The 17,629-nt window shown below is 42.5% G+C and overlaps 1 protein-coding gene across 1 annotated transcript in view; it reads left to right on the top strand.

Annotated features, from left to right (window-relative positions):
- The window catches only part of RTN4RL2 (reticulon 4 receptor like 2), a 299,342-nt gene extending 282,764 nt beyond the window's left edge, over positions 1-16,578 (top strand). The window contains exon 3 of the mRNA XM_063958578.1: positions 15,822-16,578. Within this exon, the coding sequence (XP_063814648.1) occupies positions 15,822-16,481 (660 nt within the window). The 3' untranslated portion in view covers positions 16,482-16,578. The remainder of the gene's footprint in view (positions 1-15,821) is intronic.
- The last annotated feature ends 1,051 nt before the right edge of the window (positions 16,579-17,629 follow it).

Here is a 17,629-nt window from a genome sequence, read left to right as displayed (position 1 = left end):
TGGCTCTGCTGCTGCTCCTGCCTCTCGCAGCTGTGCCTGTAACTCTGTGGCTGGTCTGTGGGTGTAACGTGCCAGGTGCAGTGGGGATGGTGCCTCTCATGCCCGGCGCCATCCTACAATGCATAGCTTCACTTATGAGGGCTATATGAAAAAGCAGTCAGTATTTACCCTACATGCAAAAGAAATTATCGATTTGTACCCCTTGTGTTGCAACATGGTTTGTCCAGGTATAAAATTAATTGCTCTTTCTTACTTTATTCCCAACTCAGAATCAGGCCGTTAGTCTCTGAAGATGGTAGTGGAGTTGTGTCATTTGGGTTGCTGGGTGCAGACTAGCTGCAGGAATAGGCTTTGTATTGTGTCAAAATGGAGAAAAAAAATAGCAAAAAAATTTAAAAAACACAAATATTATTTTATTATTATTATTATTAATAATAATAATAATAATAATAATAATAATATAATAATAAAATAAAAATCGTAAATCCATAAATTATTAAACGGGCAGTCCAAAAGTGATTGTGAGCACAATTTTAAGTGCCTGTCTTAGGGGGTCATTCCGAGTTGATCGCTCGCTAGCAGTTTTTAGCAGCCGTGCAAACGCATTGTCGCCGCCCACCGGGGAGTGTATTTTCGCTTTGCAGAAGTGCGAACGCTTGTGCAGCAGAGCGCCTGCAAAATCTTTTTGCGCAAAACAAGACCAGTCCTGTAGTTACTCTTCATGTGCGTTGATTCTAACGACGGAGGGACAGCTTTTGACGTCACACACCCGTCCATCCACGCCTGCATTTTTTCTGAACACCTGCGTTTTTCTAAGCACTCCCTGAAAACGGTCAGTTGCCACCCAGAAATGCCCACTTCATGTCAATCTTCCTGCGTTTGCCCGTGCGACTGGAATGTTCGTTACACTCTGTGCAAACCCACAATGCTCATTAGACCCGTACAACGCGCCTGCGCATTGCGGTTCATACGCATGTGCAGAAATGCCAATTTTTAGCCTGATTGCTGCACTGCGAACAATTTCAGCTAGCGATCAACTCGGAATGACCCCTTTAGTCTGACAACTTATGTATTTTCTCCTAGGGGGAATTCAACTGAATGTGAGGTTTTCACCACGAAAAAAAAACCTTGCGCCCATTGTGTCCAATTTTGGATTACCAAAGGCATGCGCACTCCCGATACCCGAGGTATCACATTTTTAAAAAGTGGTCGCAGAGATTTCAGCTTTGAAAAGCCTGTGGTGCAAGAATGATAAATATAAATAAATATATATGAATATATATATATATATACAGTATATGCACTGCTCAAAAAAATAAAGGGAACACTTAAACAACACAATGTAACCCCAAGTCAATCACACTTCGGTGAAATCAAACTGTCCGCTTAGGAAGCAACACTGACTGACAATCAATATCACATGCTGTTGTGCAAATGGAATAGACAACAGGTGGAAATTATAGGCAATTAGCAAGACACCTCCAATAAAGGAGTTGTTCTGCAGGTGGTGACCACATACCACTTCTCAGCTCCTATGCTTTCTGGCTGATGTTTTGGTCACTTTTGAAAGCTGGCGGTGCTTTTACTCTAGTGGTAGCATGAGACGGAGTCTACAACCCACACAAGTGGCTCAGGTAGTGCAGCTCATCCAGGATGGCACATCAATGCGAACTGTGGCAAGAAGGTTTGCTGTGTCTGTCAGCGTAGTGTCCAGAGCATGGAGGCGCTACCAGGAGACAGGCCAGTACATCAGGAGACGTGGAGAAGGCCGTAGGAGGGCAACAAACCAGCAGCAGGACCGCTACCTCCGCCTTTGTGCAAGGAGGAACAGGAGGAGCACTGCCAGAGCCCTGCAAAATGACCTCCAGCAAGCCACAAATGTACATTGACTCCATGAGGGTGGTATATGAGGGCCCGATGTCCACAGGTGGGGGTTTTGCTTACAGCCCAACATCGTGCAGGACATTTGGCATTTGCCAGAGAACACCAAGATTGGCAAATTCGCCACTGCGTCCTGTGCTCTTCACAGATGAAAGCAGGTTCTCACTGAGCACATGTGACAGACGTGACAGAGTCTGGAGACGCAAAGGAGAACGTTCTGCTGCCTGCCACATCCTCCAGCAAGACCGGTTTGGCAGTGGGTCAGTAATGGTGTGGGGTGGCATTTCTTTGGGGGGGCCGCGCAGCCCTCCATGTGCTCGCCAGAGGTAGCCTGACTGCCATTAGGTACAGAGATGAGATCCTCAGACCCCTTGTGAGACCATATGCTGGTGCGATGGGCCCTGGGTTCCTCCTAATGCAAGACAATGCTAGACCTCATGTGGCTGGAGTGTGTTAGCAGTTCCTGCAAGACGAAGGCATTGCTGCTATGTACTGGCCCGCCCGTTACCCAGACCTGAATCCAATTGAGCACATCTGGGACATCATGTCTCACTCCATCCATCAACGCCACGTTGCACCACAGACTGTCCAGGAGTTGACGGATGCTATAGTCCGGGTCTGGGAGGAGATCCCTCAGGAGACCATCTGCCACCTCATCAGGAGCATGCCCAGGCGTTGTAAGGAGGTCATACAGGCACGTGGAGGCCACACACACTACTGAGCCTCATTTTGACTTGTTTGAAGGACATTACATCAAAGTTGGATCAGCTTGTAGTGTGTTTATCCACTTTAATTTTGAGTGTGACTCCAAATCCAGACCTCCATGGGTTAATAAATTTGATTTCCATTGATAATTTTTGTGTGATTTTGTTGTCAGCACATTCAACTATGTAAAGTATTTAATAAGAATATTTCATTCATTCAGATCTAGGATGAGTTGTTTAAGTGTTCCCTTTATTTTTTTGAGCAGTATATATATATATATATATATATATAAATATATATATATATATATATATATATATATATATATATATATATATATTTTAGCTGTTCTACCCGTTCTTTGCACAGTAGTTTTTGGTTTTCATGGTTGTAAATATAAACGAGTTGAAAATTTGGTAAATCTAAAGAGATGTACATTTGAGACATCTTAATGTAAGTAAATATTAATCCATGGTTCTTGGCGTTACCCAAGGAGCACCCGTAGCAGATATGGTAAAAAGTGACAGGACCATTTTTGTAGTTTATTCAATTCTACACACTGGAGATGCAATCCAAATTTTGATCTGATTGCCCGTTTGGCCATTATTGTTCACGCAACGCAAGCCAGGCATTGGTAATGGTGTCATTATGTCAACCCCATTTTCATCCCCTTAGGGGAGGTTTATTAAAATTCTAATTACGTAGTTTTCCTATTTCCCACCTGAAAAATACCTATGTCAAATTTCATCTTCCTAACATATCGGGAAGTAAGAGAATGAATGATGAGTCAGTCAGTCAGTCAGTGAGGGCTTTCGCATTTATAGATTAACCTGACAACAGTTGATAAATAACTGAAATGCTGTTGACACCATAAGTTGATTCAGAATGCATTTATTTAAGCCTAGAATGCCACACCTCTGTTCTCTCTTTCTCTCTCTCTCTCTCTCTAATATGTATATATATATATATGGTAAACCATATACCACGGCACTCCGGTCTTACCGCTTACTTGCTCTGGTGCCCTCCTTCGGGGTGCGACCCCTAATAGACAATTACTCCATATGGTAGGCGGCACTCAGAGACTCGGCATCCACTTAATGTAAAAAATCCCGCGGGGTGTGTTTATTATGTGATGTTTCGGGGACTCCTCCTCTTCCTCAAACAACCACAAAAAGTGCAAAGTGATCTTTATATAACATATCAAAACCTAAATCCTTACCTCCTTTGTGCTGCCATCAGTGTGTCTCCAGGTCCGGCGGGAAATCACAGAAGCGGAGGTGCTGCTTCAGCATTTTTATATTTATATTTTGTCATCAGGATAAAGACACAATAACAATTACAGTACATCCCTTTTACAGTACAGTGTATCATACATCCACCACGCGAAATGCCGGGATGGTGGCCAGGACCGCACTCCTGCCCCAACCTTGCACACACTGTAGACCTCCTCAATCTCAGCCACTAGTGTTTTCTCATCACCAAGGAGACAGTAATCATGCCGTCTGTGTATAATGCAACTCGCATATCAAACACTGGGGGTAATTCCAAGTTGATCGCAGCAGGAAAATTTTTAGCAGTTGGGCAAAACCATGTGCACTGCAGGTGTGGCAGATATAACATTTGCAGAAAGAGTTAGATTTGGGTGGGTTATTTTATTTCTGTGCAGGGTAAATACTGGCTGCTTTATTTTTACACTGCAAATTAGATTGCAGATTGAACACACCCCAACCAAATCTAACTCTCTCTGCACATGTTATATCTGCCTCCCCTCCCCTGCAGTGCACATGGTTTTGCCCAATTGCTAACAGAATTCCTGCTGCGATCAACTTGGAATTACCCCCACTGTTCAAAGCACACTGGTAAATTCCCTTCACTTTTGAAACGGTACACAAGCAATAAAAATATAGCGGATACATTAATGTATATTACATTATAACTGCTAACATTATCTAGCACAAAGCATCTTAAAAATAGATTTAATGATCGATATTAAGTCAGTAAAGTAGTACAGGACACAGGGCTTTATCTAAAGCATGCACAGGGGACGTTGTCATTTAACCATTTAGGGTACTGTACATCCATCCTGTGTATCCATCTAGCCTCAAGTTTCAGGAGCTGGAGCAATCTGTTGCCACCCCTTATGTATGGGACATAATCAATCATACGTTATCTCAAACTACTCAAAGAGGTTTTAAATTCACAGAAGTTGCGGACATCGGGTTGTTCACTGGTACCGGTGGACAGCGCTGCTCTTATAGCAGCAAGATGTTGTGTTGCCCCATCCTTTCTATAAAATGTTGTTATGTCTTACCAATATAGCTCAAGCCATTAGGGCGTATAATTTGGTAAACCACTAACGTGGAATCACAGGTGAGATGATGTCAGATTTTCATAAATTTGACCAGTATGAGGTACACGAGAAGGGGCCAACAGTACAAAAGGCTGAGGCCAGGTGGGACTACCCCCACTTTCCAGAAATCTGTCTTCTTATGATCTATCTGAAAGTGAATATAGCCTATTAGCCAAAGGTTTATCTTTTGTGCCCACGACAAAATTTTATGATTTTTCTTGGAATGTTGAGAAACGTGATCTAACACGAAAACTTAAACTCAAAGAATTTTTCAAAGAAGACAGATCAGTTATGTTTGATCCAATTCCACAACAGTTAAAACATTTTAAGTGTTCTTGGGCCCACCCATTCACCCTTAGCTTGGATATTAAAAAGAGTATACATAGTTTAAAAAAACCAAGCACTTCAGCGAGAGTGACTGCCACTTTTGTGGGTGAAGTCATAGCCAGATTAAGAGGGAAGGGTAGAGCATATTGACCCTGGCCCCCTTCTGTCAAGGGGCCCCCTAGCCAATGCACACTGACATCACTAGCTCCTTCTTGTGCAACTGGGAGAGGGGTGGTGCGGTGCAATGCCTGCTGCCATGCATGTGCAGATGGGCTGCTTGCTTGGCGTCGTACCCTCTCACCTTCAGGCCATATAAATACTGACAAACCTGGAACCTCAACTGGACCTGGACACGATGATCTAGGAGGAAGTAGATTATGTGAGTGCCGTTCCTCCTGAATGCAGACCGAATCACCCACCGAACCAAACTATCTTCCAGATCAGGAGTGTCGGACTTAAGTGGTGCTCATCCTCAGCACTGTTGGCTTCTAAGCCCGAATTTCACCTATTGGTGCTCTCGCACCAGGTGTGAATACAACCTTGCACTGGAGAGCAAGGTCCACATTTCGCCCAGAGGAAAGAATAGGGATAAACAAACACAAAGACCAGACGGCCGTAGGTGTTACCCTCCTGAGTTCTGACGTCCACTTCTGTGTCCGGTGCTTCAGAAGACGAGGGACACGTGGAAAAGGGCTGGTCACCAGCCTGCTTCAGAGCCGAATGTAAGTATAACACACACATACTACCTGGTGCAATGTGTAAAAGAGAGCTGTACCTAGTGCAAAGTGTAAAAGGGGTGTTTAAGGAGCCTATTTAGGATCCCTAGAAGGTATGAAGAAGGGACTGCAGCAGATATCTCCATATCTGCCGAGTTACCCCATTTCTGGAGAGTAGCCACAGCCCCCATAGTTCTCTATGGGACTGTAAAGCCATCAGATTTACCAGGCTACATAATGTAAGATGGTGTTAGCTACTGTTGCCTATGAGCCACAGATCACAGAAATAATTGCTTTTCCATATAAAAGTCCCTTTCTCATGATCAAGGTGCCATTTCACACTGGAGAGCATAGGAAGATGGTGTGGGGTGGCGCTGGATCACTGTTTAAAAAAAAAATCACCTTTAGCACACCATCAGGGCACCATAAGTGTGCCATTAGCTTTAGAGTTTTTTTTTATAACAGTGCTTTGGTGTAGGTGCCTGGGAAGGGTGACTGACTGCAGGCATCATTGTCAGTGTACACTGAAGTGGCAAATGTCATGGGATAGTATCCTATTTCCTAGTATCGTGTAGAAGCCCCTCTAGCCCAGTTGTCATCACTATCAGCAAGTCCCGGCCTCGGCCTTGCCATTTACCTGTCTGTCCGACTGTGCGGGCACACTCGTCCCGGCAGCAAGTTCTCTGTTCGGCCGTGGCACTGTTCCAGGAGGTGGTCGGTGGTAGGGCAGAGGGTAGACTGTATCATGCTGCTGTAGCATTCCCTGTGGCTCTGGTCTCTCGGGACATGTTGTGTTCGACACCATCTTGCTTCAGGTCACCTGACCGTGACCAGCCCAATCTTGGTTGTGAGTGCAGCCTTTCTGGATCGACTTGAGGGTATAAAGCTTCCTGTTTAACAGGACTCTAGTGCCAGTTCCATAGTCACACAGCAGTGTGAGCGTTGTAACTGTGCTCCCTTAGTGAGACTCTAGCCTCAGTTCTGAGTTCCACTGTGGAAACCCTGCAATACAAGCTTTACTCCAAAACCCCATTCTGGTTCCAGTCTGGTTAAACTCCAGTCCGGTTTCACTCCAGTTCCGGTATGTTTAAACTCCAGTCCAGCTCCAGTCCAATTGCAATCCAGTCATGACTATTCAGTATTCATTCTTCAGCAGCGTTCTTCAGTGTTCTTCAGTCAAGACTATTCAGCATTCATTCTTCAACAGTATTCTTTAGTGTTCTTCAGTCACGACTATTCAGCAAGTCCTCATTCCCGGTGTCTGTCAGTCACATTCACTAAATAAACCTTCCTCAGTCCACTAGTCTAATTCTTCCATGAGCCCCTCTTTGAACCCCAGGTTTTATAAGAAACTACATCCGACCAACTCAGTTCCTTCCTGCTGTGGCGTCCACTTCCCCAGCGAATGACCATTTATTGGATCCTCTTCATCAGCCTGTTGTGACATCAGTCAATGATGTGTTCAGATAGACCAGCGGACCCAACCCATGTCATGTGAACACACCCCACATTATTATGGAACCACCTTCAGACTGCACAGTGCCTTGCTGGCAACCGGGGTTCATGTCCTCATGGGGTCTGCACCATACCTGAACCCTCAAAATAACTGGAACTGTGACTCATTGCACGATGCAACATGTTATCAGTTCTGAGGTGCTGTGTCCACTGTCATAGTGATAACAGGGGCACTCCTGGTGGGTCTTCTGCTCCCATATCTCATGGAAGCTAAAGAACACTGGTCTGAGATCAGTGCAGCATTGCATCTGGTACCTCTGCAGTGGTGGGTATGCATCTGGTACCTCCTGCATTGAATCTGGATGTGATTTGAGCCAGTGTCGCTTGTCAGTTACATGGACAATTCTGGACAGATGTCGCTGGTCACTATCTTCAAGCACTCATGGTCTGAGACTGCGCTGTCCATAGCAGGGCTGGATTAAGCCTTGGGGTTGCCCAGGGCACTTAAGACAGAGGAGCCCCGGTGGGAGGGGAGGTGTATATTAGATAAATTAGACAATATGACCAATTTCAAGAGGGACATACTGCTCTCTACCTGGACTTCCCTCTTAATATATCATTGGTGTCACCCCTGTTGAACTATTTAATTGATGAGAAAGGGGTTTCAACACAGATGACTGCAATCTTAACTTAAGAAGGATGTCCAGGTAGAGAGCATTTTGTTCCTCCAGGAATGGCTAATGTTGGGATGTATGGATTGTGTATATTAAATTTAAACCAATGGTGTATATTAGAGTAATTATGTCTGGGTACTGTTTATAGCTTCACCTAAATGAAAGACAACTGTTTTATAACATTTGTAATGGAACAAAGACAGCTTAAACAACCTTAACATACATATAGAAAAAAAATCTAGAATTTATCTTATCACATGCAAGAATAGTAGCAGCCTTTGTAGTACTTACAGTACATACTGGAACAGTACGGACTCTGAGTGTGTGTGTGTGTGTGTGTGTGTGTGTGTGTGTGTGTGTGTGTGTGTGTGTGTGTGTGTGTGTGTGTGTGTGTCTCACTAGACCCTCATTAGATAACAGGACCCAGATGGCAAGAAAGAGAAGCTGGGATCCCTATGTCAAAGCTCTCTCTACCCTCCTATGTGTCTCTGCATGCACTGCATACTGTCCTGCTCACATTCTGGCTGCCCGGTTGTGCTGCTGCGTAAGAGGGTAAGCTAGCGATTATAAGTGTTCTCCAGCCAGGGGACCCCTAAATTAGGTAAAATTAGGGGATTCTGTACTGGAAAAGGACTTAGGTGTCCTCATAGATAGCAAGCTAAGCAGTAGCACCCAAAGTAGGACTGCAGCAAAGAAGGCTAATAAGATATTAGCATGCATAAAACGGGCAGAGCCGGCCATAGGTATAGGCAAACTAGGCAATTGCCTAGGGCATTTGATATGCCTAGGGGCATCAGCAGCTTCTGCTGATTAAAATGATATGCGACATGCCTATATTCTGTGTGTACCATTTCATATGCAGATACAGCCACAGTCTCACGCTGTATATAGGCATGCTGCATATCATTTTAATCAGCAGAAGCTGCTTGTACATCCTAGCCACATAGCAATGCAAATAAGATGCATTTTCAGTAAAAAAAGGTGCCCAACGTTAGCACTGAGGCAAGACTTATGAGGACACTTCTGTACGCAAGCAGAGGCAGAGGTCACAGTGTTAGTGGAAGTGTGAGTGCTGTGTGCATGTGAGTGGGTTGGTTGTGCAGTAGTGTTCAGAATATGTGTAAGGAGCATTATGTGTGTTATGTAAAAATGCATTAATAATGTGCAACATGTGTAAGGGGCACTATGTATAAGGGCATTAATAATGTGCGGCATATGTGTAACAGGGTAGTACTGTATGTGTGTCATTATGTGTATAAGGGCATTAATAATGTGCGGCATATGTGTAAGGGACATTATTTGTAAAAGGGCATTAATAAAGGTTGTCATAATGTGCAAGGCGCATTATGTTTATAAGGACATTAATAATGTGTCTCATATGTGTAAGGGGCGTTACTGTGTGGAATTATGTGTATAAATGCATTACTAATGTGTGGCATTATGTGTATAAGGTGCTGTATGTGGCGTTGCTATAGAAAGGGCACTACTGTGTCGTCTAATGTGAATAAAGAGCAATAGGGTGTGGTGTAATGTGAATAAGGAGCAATTCAGTGTGATGTAATGTGAATAAGGGGCTCTACTGTGAGGAGTAACTTTTAAGGTAAAGTAGTACTACTGTGGGATTTAATATGAATTATGGACACCATCGCATGATCAAATGTGAATAAAGTTGCAGTACTGTGTGGGGTAATTGGAGTTGGGGTTACTATTGTGTGGCCATGCCCCTTGCCAGCAAAAACACACCCCTCTTTGGTCTGTGTGCCAAATGTGCGAACTATTCCTATTTAAAATATAGGGGGTACAAACACCAAAATAAAGACTGCTACGGGTGAGGGGTGATAGTGCTGGGAAAGAGGTGCAAGGTCAGAGGCAGAACCAGCGGTTGTGCTAGGGGGCACCAGCCAAAATCTTGCCTAGGGCATCATATTGGTTAGGGCCGGCTCTGAAAACGGGGTATTGATGCTAGGGACGAGAGTATTATACTCCCGTTATATAAATCACTAGTGAGGCCACACCTTGAATACTGTGTACAATTCTGGGCACCATACTACAAAAAGGATATCCTGGAGCTAGAAAAGGTACAGAGGAGGGCGACCAAACTAATTAAGGGCATGGAGACGATGGAATACAAGGAAAGGCTTGAAAGACTAGGCATGTTTACATTGGAAAAGCGGAGACTAAGAGGGGATATGATCAACATCTACAAATATATAAGGGGACAATACACAGAGCTTGCACGGGACCTGTTTTTGGTTAGATCAACACAGAGGACTCGTGGACACTCGCTCAGGTTAGAGGAGAGGAGATTCCGCACAATACGGCGTAAAGGCTTTTTCACGGTAAGGACAATACGTGTTTGGAATTCCCTGCCCGAGGGAGTTGTAATGGCGGAATCTGTCAACACCTTTAAGAAGGGGTTAGATAAATTCCTAATGGATAAGGAAATCCAGGGGTATGGTGCATAGTCATGCATTATAGTTACTATAAATAGGGATAAAATGCAAGGCTGACAGCAGCATCAGTCAGAAATTTTAGTCAAATCATCATGCATAGGAGACCACATATAGGTTGAACTCGATGGACAATTGTCTTTTTTCAACCTCAGATACTATGTTACTATGTTACTATGTAACAAAGGGGGGCCCGGTGTACAGTATGAGCTCCACCACCCCCCTAATCTGGGTTCACTGTGAGTCTTACTGTCTTCCATTAGGTATTTCCGGTACAAACCTGACACTGTATATCAAGGGATGTAGACTGTCAGCACCACATCGGAAATAAAAAGTCTCATCTGTCAGGCACCCACTATCATGCCCTGTTTGAAGTCCAATTATTCATGTTGCCTTGCTATAAGCAACCTAGCTGGTGTTCAAACTGGCTCAAGAGATGTCAGATTACATTGCAGGTCTAGGCATTTCCAAGACGTCACAGTACACTGGCACCACTTACAGTACCATTACCTTTGCATGGGTATGGGACTCAGAGTCGACAGTGTCTAGCTCGACACCCATTAGGTCGACAGTGGTTAGGTAGACACTAGAAATAGGTCAACACTGCCATTAGGTCGACATGAAAAAAGGTCGACATGAGTTTTTCATGTTTTTTGGTGTCGTTTTCTCTGTAAAGTGACCGGGACCCCAATTAGTGCACCGTGTCCCCTCACTTTGCACGCCATGCTTTGGGAAAGGTTACCGTTCCCAATCGTAGTCCACGTGGATCGTAAAGTATGAAAAAGTTCAAAAAAAGAAAATTTCGAAAAACTCATGTCAACCTTTTTGCATGTCGACCTTGTTCATGTCGACCTAATGGTTGTGTCGACCTATTTATAGTGTTACATATTCACTGTCGACCTAGTGGGTGTCGACCTAGAGTCCGGATACACTTTACATACTGCTATCCCATGACTTTTGGCACTTCATTGTACAGTATGTATGTGCCGTACTATTTTTCTGGAAAAACAGGTTCAAGAACTACGGGTCTGGGGGTGGAGCTATTAAAAAGTTACAGATAGATAGATGACAGATACTGTAGATACAGATTTAGCTATGCTCATCTTACTTTAGAAATTAATGGAGTGATTGCCAGCTGTGAATAATCGCAGCCTGGTATGCCATGCAGCAAGCCATGTTGCAGCATACTGCATCGCAGCAAAGATGAGCATGGCTACATCTGTAGATATAGATGTTTTGGCCCTGTTCAGGTACCCAGTTCCTGATTATATGTCATATTTAATGAGGTTCAGGAACTGAGTTCCTGCTGGTTCCTGCTGAAAAATAGCACTGTGCACTGTATGTACTGTATACTTGTCACACACACTGCAAACAACTGCAAACTGTGTGTGGTGCTTCAAAAATAAGTTTCAAAAACTAAAAGATACTTGTTTGGTTGTTAAACTGAACTTACACTTTTCTATTTTTTCTGAAAGGAAATTATTCTGCAGGTTTGCTTGTCACTTGTGTATGAGCTTTCTGAGCAGCGGCGGATTGGCACGCCGGAACGCCGAACCAGATTCTGTTTGGCTGGTCCGGACGTCCCTTGCATTACCGCCGTCATCCCCAATGATGGCCATCTGCCGCAATCGGAGCTTAGCCTGCGGCATGGCGAGCGCAGTGAGTAAGGATGATGACATCAACATCCAAGTAAGGATGATGACATCAACATCCTCTTTAGCATCAGATACACAAATATCCACCTCATCCTGTTGCACTTCCACAGTAGCATCCTCAATACCCTATTTAATACCCTAGGAGAATGCTATTTGTGTCAATGTTGTGGTAGCAGTTCTTGCCAGTGATTATAAGAAGAAAGACATGGTCATGTATAGGACCATAAAATCCACCTCTTTTGTGTGGAATCATTTTTACCCAAATCTTGACATTTGTCAAGGCATCTGTACCATATGTGAGGCCAGAGTAAGTAGAGGCAGGGATATTAACCATCTAAGCACCTCATCCTTGTGATGTCATTTTCAGCAAGTTCATGAAAGTGATTTATCAACATTTGAAAAATAGTGTAAAATAACAAGTAATCCAGTATCAGCTACCAGCTGTATGGACCAGCACATGCAATCTCCATCACCAACAACATCATCATCAACCTCCTCATTAATGATCAGAGGTAGCCCTGCTGTATCCTATTTGCAAAGGCTATCCAAGTCCTCCCCTATCTAGGATTCCCAAGAAGAATCCTTCCACACTAGGTTTGCTGCTGCTTCCAGAAGGAGGTCAAGAAGACTAGTAGTTTCAAGCAACAATTGACTGTAAAACAAGCATTTGTAAGAGGAACCAAGTATGACAGTCGCCATCCTGTTGCACAGCAGATCACTGATGCTATGATGGCTATGCTAGCATTAGATCTGGGTTCAACATCATCAATTCATCTGGTTTTAGAAAATGAATTGGGGTCATGTGTCCCTGTTACCAAATTACATCTCGATTACATTTTACCATAACAGAAATTCCTTACCTGTATGTACTGGGAAATTAAACAAATAGTCATTTATTGCCTACAAATTGCAATTGTACCAACTATCAATGTAACAACAGATATGTGGACAAGCGGTTGTGATCAAACTAAAGGTTACATGACTGGGAAAGTCATCTGTGTGGTTATATTGCTTTCAGCAGCAGTATCAAAAACACAACTCCAGAATATACACTGGCAGGCTACTCTCTGTATCACTGGCTTCAATAAGAGGCATAATGGTGCTAATCTGTTGAAAAACTCAGGGATGTGATAGCAAAATGTCTTACACTGCTAAGACTCTTCTCAGGATTTGTCATTTCTGACAATGCAAGTAACATTGTACGAGCATTATAAGTGGGTGACTTTCAACACGGACCATGTTTTGCACACACAAACTTAGTGGTTTAGAATTTCTAAATAATGATCAGTGTGTGTACAGGACATGCTGACTGCAGCTTGTAAAATGTTTATTTCTGCATTTACTAAATGCATGTAGAAGATTGCAGTAGCTGCAAGAAAAGTTCCATTAGCCATGCCTTCAACTGAAGCAAGATGTAGTAACCAGGTGGAATTCCACCCTCTTTATGCTTCAGTGGAGAATACTCTTAGTTGTATCCAAGAAACTGAAATCATTTTAACTTGTAACCAATAAAGTGAGTTCAGATGCTGTGAGCTTTAGTCAAGTGATTTCCTCAATTAAACTACTGGAAAAGCAGCTAGAGAAGCTGAAGGGAGAGATGAAAAAATGACACAAGGGTTTGCAACTTCTTTACATTGAATCATTACATTTGACAAATACTAGGTTTAAGTTCTATGTAACATCTTTCTTTCCAAATAATGCAGATCTTAAGAGATGCAAAGAGCTTCTTGTATGCAAACTGTTAGCTAGAGTGACACATGACACAACGACGTCTCCTGCTTCAGCTTCTCCTGCTGCAACTGCTGCTGCCAGGAAAAAAACTGACCTTTTCCAAGTTGCTAAACTGTGCATGTCCTTTATATACTAAACTAATATTATAAGAACGTTGTGTTTGTTTGTTCCAAGTTGGCGCAAAAACTTCTGAACCAATTTTTACGAAAACTCATCATTTTGTAGTGGAAACCCCTAGAAGGAACCTGTATGGATCAGTTTGCAATTGCATTAGAATTTGGAAATCAACTTTCACATTAGGATTCTTGTTTTTTCCACGTCTCTTTTTATTTTTTTAATGAATGAATCAATCAATCAATCAAGCATGCCTCTGATCTAGTTCTTGGTTAATGAAAACATTATTTCTATAGGGTTGTTTGCCACTGCTGTGCTGCAATGTTTCATAGATGTGCTATATTCTTCTGCTTTCTGTTTGTGCCGCTGCTCTCTCGCCTAGTTTAGCCAGCCAGCTTGCTGCAGATTTTGGACAATATTGGTGAACAATGTTCTGATCTGCAAGGAGGTCCAAATTGACTGTAAATTACTTAAAAATAATGTTGTTGATGTTAATAATACTGTAGGAACAAAAATAGGTCAAAATTACATGATTTTAGCTAGTTTTACTAATTTTCAAGAAATCCAAATTTGAACCAAAACACTAGAGGGGGATTTTGCCAAAAACAAATACAAAACACTGAGGGTTGTTTTGGCAAAACCAAAACATAATGCTAGCTACACACTGGCAGATTCTTTTTGGTCTGCCTGACAATCGGACGATTTTTCAGGGAATTGTAGGCAAAAATATCACTCGTAAAGATTTTTTTTTCAGTTGCCAATTTTCTGCCACGTCACACAGCATTTGCATATGTCCGCCCACAAGGAGGATGATGTAGTGAGAGGAAAACATAGGAAATTTGGGCAGATTATTGAAAATGCACACACTGGCCGATATCAGAGGTTTTTGTACAAGGTTTTTGGTCTGGGCCGATTGAGAGAAAATCGATCGTTCGTGTGTGTGTGCACGATTTTCACGAATTATTAACGAAACACCAAAACGATTGTTCATATACAATAAACCAGGCCGATGTCCCAATTATTAGCAAATTGGCCCAATAATTGTATAGTGTGTACTTAGCTTAAGGGTCCGCACCCTTCTTTACCAATAATTAGTAAGAATGCCTCTAAGAGTGAAGGGCTAAATATCATATTGTACACACAGGAAATATACATTTACTCAGTCCTCAGGACCTCATATTGCTCTAATCTAACAAATCTTCCACATATTTTAATAATCTAATACAATTTTAACCTGACAATTCAATTAAATTACAAGGTCTATTTGGTTTACTGTAAAATGTTATAACAAATTGTTTATTCTTGTATTTTCTGTTTTAATGGAAATTGTACACCCTATTTCTTATACTGACACATTTTTATAATAATAATACTAGTTAGACACCCCCGCTTCTGCAGCTCATGCTAATGTACTGTAACAAGAAGCACAATACAATTTACTTGAAGAACCATCACTTAGTAAGTTACACTGCCAGCTGCTTTCAGTGTATTAACTACTGAGATTTCTATATGAACTGCAGAATGTCATTTAACTATTCACATATATATTTAAATATGCAGGGGATGCTGTCATGCACTATATTTAAACTGCTTACTGTACCAATGTCAGATACTCCTACAGTACTCCTACCACCACCTGTTATTTCTTTTCTTTCTTTTTTTTCCCTCTGTCTTATTAATTTATTTCTACCATCGCTTTGTACCACTTCCCAGCAACTAATCTTATTTTTTTTTTAATTATCTGCTTATCCCCTCTCTTTTAGGATGGCTTGTTCCGTGACCTGTCAAACCTCACCCAGCTTTTTCTGTATGGGAACCTCCTGCAGTCTCTTCCAGCCGGCATCTTTTTTGGCCTCTCAAGCTTGGATCGTCTACTGCTCCATAGTAACCGCTTAGTGACTATCTCCCCCGTGGCTTTTAGTGGTCTGAACAGTGTCACCATTCTCTTTCTATTCAATAACAGCTTGCCTTCCCTCTCAGGGGACTGCTTGCGCTCCCTTCCCTCCCTGCAGTTTTTGCGTCTAAATGGAAATCCATGGCACTGTGACTGCAGCTGCCGGTCCCTGTGGGGCTGGTTCCGTTCCTCCCCAGGGGTCTCCAGCTCCCCAGTGGCCTGCTCCACACCCCCAGCTTTACGAGGAAGAGACCTGCGCTCACTAGAGGAGCGGGACCTGCACTTCTGCAGCTCACATAAGCCTATTCCTACTGGAAACCTGTCAGGATTGTCTTTCCCACCTAAACCTTCCTCTTTCTATAAAGGTCAGCCCGGCCTGAGTGAGAATGAGATCAAAGAATGGGACGATACCATAGAGGAGGAGGGGGAAGACACTGGTGGTGGTATAAATGGTGTTAATGGCAGAGGAGGCCTTGGTATAGCACTTCTGATGACCATGCTCATTTGGAATTTTGAATATCTCCTTTGACCTATGCAAGGAGAGCCCCCTGATAATTCTTACTTAACCTCTGTGAACGCTTTCTGATAAATAAATTATATATATTATATATATGTATATTTATAAATGTGTCTGTTATCATTTAGAAGGAAGCATTGTGATTTAGTGTTTGGGACTGAAACCATTATGCAATATTGAGCCATCACCTTATCAATGTGAGCTGATGTAGAAAGACACCTTGTAAGTTGTAACAAGGGTCATGTTACATGTATGAAGCTATAGCAGCTCCTGTAGCACTGTCAACATGTAGACTAGTCTCTCTGAACTCGGCTTACGTGTGAATACAGCTTCACCACCAGTTATGCCCCTATAACCTAACCATAAATGGAGATGCGACTAAGGGGGAGATTAATCAAAGCTTGAAGAGAGATAAAGTGAGAGAAATGAAGGACCAATCAATCAGCTACTGTCATTTTTTAAACAAAGCCTGGTAAATGACAGTTAGGAGCTGATTGGTTGGTACTTTATCTCTCTCCACTTAAGCTCTCTTTCTAAGTTTTGATAAATCTCCTAAGTAGCATATAACTCATCGTTAGCTGTACCTGTGTATGGAACATGCACAGTGGGAAAAACTGCAAGATACATTATGTGATCTGCATTAAACTCTGCAGCAGCCACACTATCACTATCATCTTTAGCATACAGTGTTTCAGTTACACCGCCATAAAAAAAATCTATCTATCTATCTATCTATCTATCTATCTATCTATCTATCTATCTATCTATCTATCTATCTATCATAGAAGGTGATTCCCCTGTTTAAAATACCTTTGTGTTCAATACCATGTTGTCTAAACAGAGAGTACTGCACTCGCATTGAAAACATTAATCACCATGAGATCATTGAGGAACACTGATGAACAAATTTAATGTAAAGAGAAAATCTACATAAACAGAGCTTTCAGAATAACCATCTGGTTGAATGAGTTCTGTGGAGTTCTGTCACCTAGAACTCCACAGATTGTACACTACTGAAGTCAGCACATGAGGCCCTTCTAGAGAAGTAGCATTATAGGTCCACAGTTGGCAGGAGCTTATTTCACAGCAGATCTGCATTCATGACCACTCCGGTTCCAACAATACTTTCTGAATAGTATTTTTGCACATTGCAAATTGAC

This window comes from Pseudophryne corroboree, chromosome 3 (assembly GCF_028390025.1).
Source record: "Pseudophryne corroboree isolate aPseCor3 chromosome 3, aPseCor3.hap2, whole genome shotgun sequence".
NCBI classification, from domain to species: Eukaryota; Metazoa; Chordata; class Amphibia; order Anura; family Myobatrachidae; genus Pseudophryne; species Pseudophryne corroboree.
Note: the sequence above shows the minus strand (reverse complement) of the source record. Positions and strands in the feature narration are given on the sequence as shown.